At 33.6% G+C, this 2,912-nt stretch overlaps 1 protein-coding gene across 1 annotated transcript in view; it reads left to right on the forward strand.

The window, feature by feature from the left end:
• Positions 1-2,912, forward strand: part of Rdl (Resistant to dieldrin) — a gene marked incomplete at its 5' end in the record, with an annotated part of 41,698 nt that overhangs the window by 10,326 nt on the left and 28,460 nt on the right. The window contains one exon of the mRNA XM_017623503.1: positions 2,565-2,702. Coding sequence (XP_017478992.1) covers positions 2,565-2,702 — 138 coding nt within the window. The remainder of the gene's footprint in view (positions 1-2,564; positions 2,703-2,912) is intronic.

Raw genomic sequence — 2,912 nt, forward strand, 5'->3', positions numbered from 1 at the left:
AAAAAAAAAAAAAATTGTGTACATTAATAAAACGTATTTGTAAAAAGTGTAATAAATTTTTAGCATTTGCGTCTAGCGCACTGCATTTACAAAAAAATTTAAAAATATTTCTATACTTAAGCTTTTATGTATATGAAAAATAATTTACCAAACTATTTATTGCAAAATATTTTCACACTTGCACCAACGGATGATGCGTAAATTTACTTATAAGAATTTCGAAATAACTACTTGATTATTTGGCGATTCCTTTAAGGTCGGGAAACTGGATTTTTAAGTAGTCTTCCTAGAAATTTTGACAGTTCAGCGAAACTTTTTCCGACTTTTGAGATTTCCCGGATGTTTGCGGTTCACCTAAAAAAAATTTATATCAAAAGACTCTAGTCAATCCTCATAGATTTTGTGGCTATGAATCCGAATCTGTGAAATCTAAACTAAAAATCCGTTTTTTTCTTTGTAAAATCCAGTATATTTTTTTTACTCTCTGGCAATTTCCTACTGGGAAACTAAAGTAAAAAATGTAATATCTAAATTTTGATTATATACGGAAACCAATATTATTCAAATATCTTCCGCGGAGCTTTCGTGAAATTATCACACAGTGTGACTCATTACTAGTCCACAACTCGACGTACCTTGTCCTTTAAGTGCTCCAAAGTTGTTGCATTGCTCAGATAAAAATTCCATATTTGAAAGGCTCACAGCAAAGAAGTCCAAAAGCATGCTCAAGGAACATTTTTTCAAACCCTAACTTCTTAAATTTCTGGCCTTGAAAGTCGTTGGTATTCTGTTGAGAATTGTCAGTTACAGCGGCTCTTTTGTAGTTGATTAACTCAGTGAGAGAGCCGGACTAGGATGAATTTACTTATTTAACCATAATGTTTGAGTAGACGCAGTGGCCAATGGTAACCAACAGTTAGCACCTAGAGATGGGAAAGGTGGTCGCAGAGTCGATTCATGACTTCAGAATAGACTTTCAGGTTTTCGATTCTTAAAGTCGATTAACCACCTCTGATAGTCGAATTTATGACTTAAATTAACCTTTTGAAAATTTATAAAAATAAATAAAACCCACCTTTATTAAGTTATGAACATGAAATTATTATTTAATAATTGAAAAAAATTATAATTCATCAAATAATAATACGCGATTAGGCATTGAAATTTAAAATTAGCAACTTTTGAGCAGTGAACCCATATTTAATTATGTATAGTATTGAACGCTAGTTGCTGAACGCAAAAAAAAAAAACGGAATAGTCATCGAAGGAACCATCTGAACCCGATAAAAAAAATCATTTTTTTCAGCAAAAAGTTGATTTTTTACTTAAAACAGTGTCGACCACCCCTGCATGGTCAAACAGAGCACCCATGACTTATAGCGCTGTGGCTTTTACGGTTTGGAAGAACGTTCCGATAACGCTGCGGGCTCACTACCTTTCAATAAAAAGTCACTTTTCGAGTCACTTTTAAATTTTACCAACAGATTCGCACTCAGCGACCTCATACAAATCTATATGGATTGACTACTTTTTCCGACAGCTAAAGAAAAAATAACTTTTTTTTGGGGTGGTGCAATTAGGTACAAACATTTAGTTGCCTTTAAAATAAAAAATAAAAAAAATTCTAAAAATTACAGCGAACACAGGATTTTGATAGGCAATTTTGTAAATAAAAACATATTCAAATTTTTGGTAGTGTAAAAAAAAAACAAAAAAAAATTAACATTAAGTTTTCCAACAATGAGGCTTTATAGTCAATTAAAAAGCTTAAGTTGAGTAGGGAAATCGGCAGTAATGCAGTTATGTTAGTGTAAAATAAATATAGTTACTTAAGTTCAGTAAAAATGTAAACAAGATATTTAGTCTTTCAACAAAAAAAAAAAAACAAAAAATAACTATAATATTTTTAATAGTCTCACCAGTATTTATTCTTTGTTTATGCATATTTTTTCGATCTTTAACAAAACCAAAAAAAAAAAACTATGACCAACTAAACTAACAAACAAAACGGCTTCACGGGACTGAATTTCTAACTCCACTTGGACTACCACAAAACACATGGGCACTAAAAAAAAAAAAATCTACCAAAAATTGGAACAAAAATCATATTCACATCGCATTTCTCTTCAAATCTACATACGTCTCCATTTACTTCAACCGAAATTTATTTAAATGGATTAAAAAAAAAAAAAATACGTTGACAAAATTGACCAACAAATCCATCGTTTGACGCTTCCATTCTCCTATGTCATCTCCCTCTAACACATGCGTATCAAAATAACATTTCTTTGGACATTTCATACTCAACATTCACATTTGCACAATGACTACGACTGGCGACTGGCGACTGGCGACTGGCGACTGGCGACTGGCGACTGGCGACTGGCGACTGGCGACTGGCGACTGGCGACTGGCGACTGGCGACTGGCGACTGGCGACCGGCGACTGGCGACTGGCAAATGGACCGCGACCACGACCACGACACCAACGTTGACACATTCACATCTAACGGTACATATACATATACATATAAATATGACGCGTACGCCATATATAATCAACAGTCGGCTATACAATGCGCGACATTCGTTATAAGTGGAATGAAGGTCCAAACTCGGTTGGTGTTTCGAGTGAGGTATCTCTGCCCCAATTTAAGGTCTTGGGTCATCGTCAGAGGGCTATGGAAATCAGTCTTACCACAGGTACCTGTAGACGGATACCGATTTTTCCTTTATTCCAGCTATGTTCTTTTCAAATCCAATTTATACTTTTAAGTCATACATTTGATTTGTTTACATACAATTTCCGTTACAGTTAGATTCCATGAATTAAAGCATACAATTATTATATTTTAGTTGTGATTTTAATTCGATATAAATAAAACTTTTATTTTCTATTGAGATTTTTACAAC

This window comes from Rhagoletis zephyria, unplaced genomic scaffold (genome assembly GCF_001687245.7).
Source record: "Rhagoletis zephyria isolate East Lansing unplaced genomic scaffold, Rhagoletis_zephyria_1.1 Rzeph_scaffold_03226, whole genome shotgun sequence".
Lineage (NCBI taxonomy): Eukaryota > Metazoa > Arthropoda > Insecta > Diptera > Tephritidae > Rhagoletis > Rhagoletis zephyria.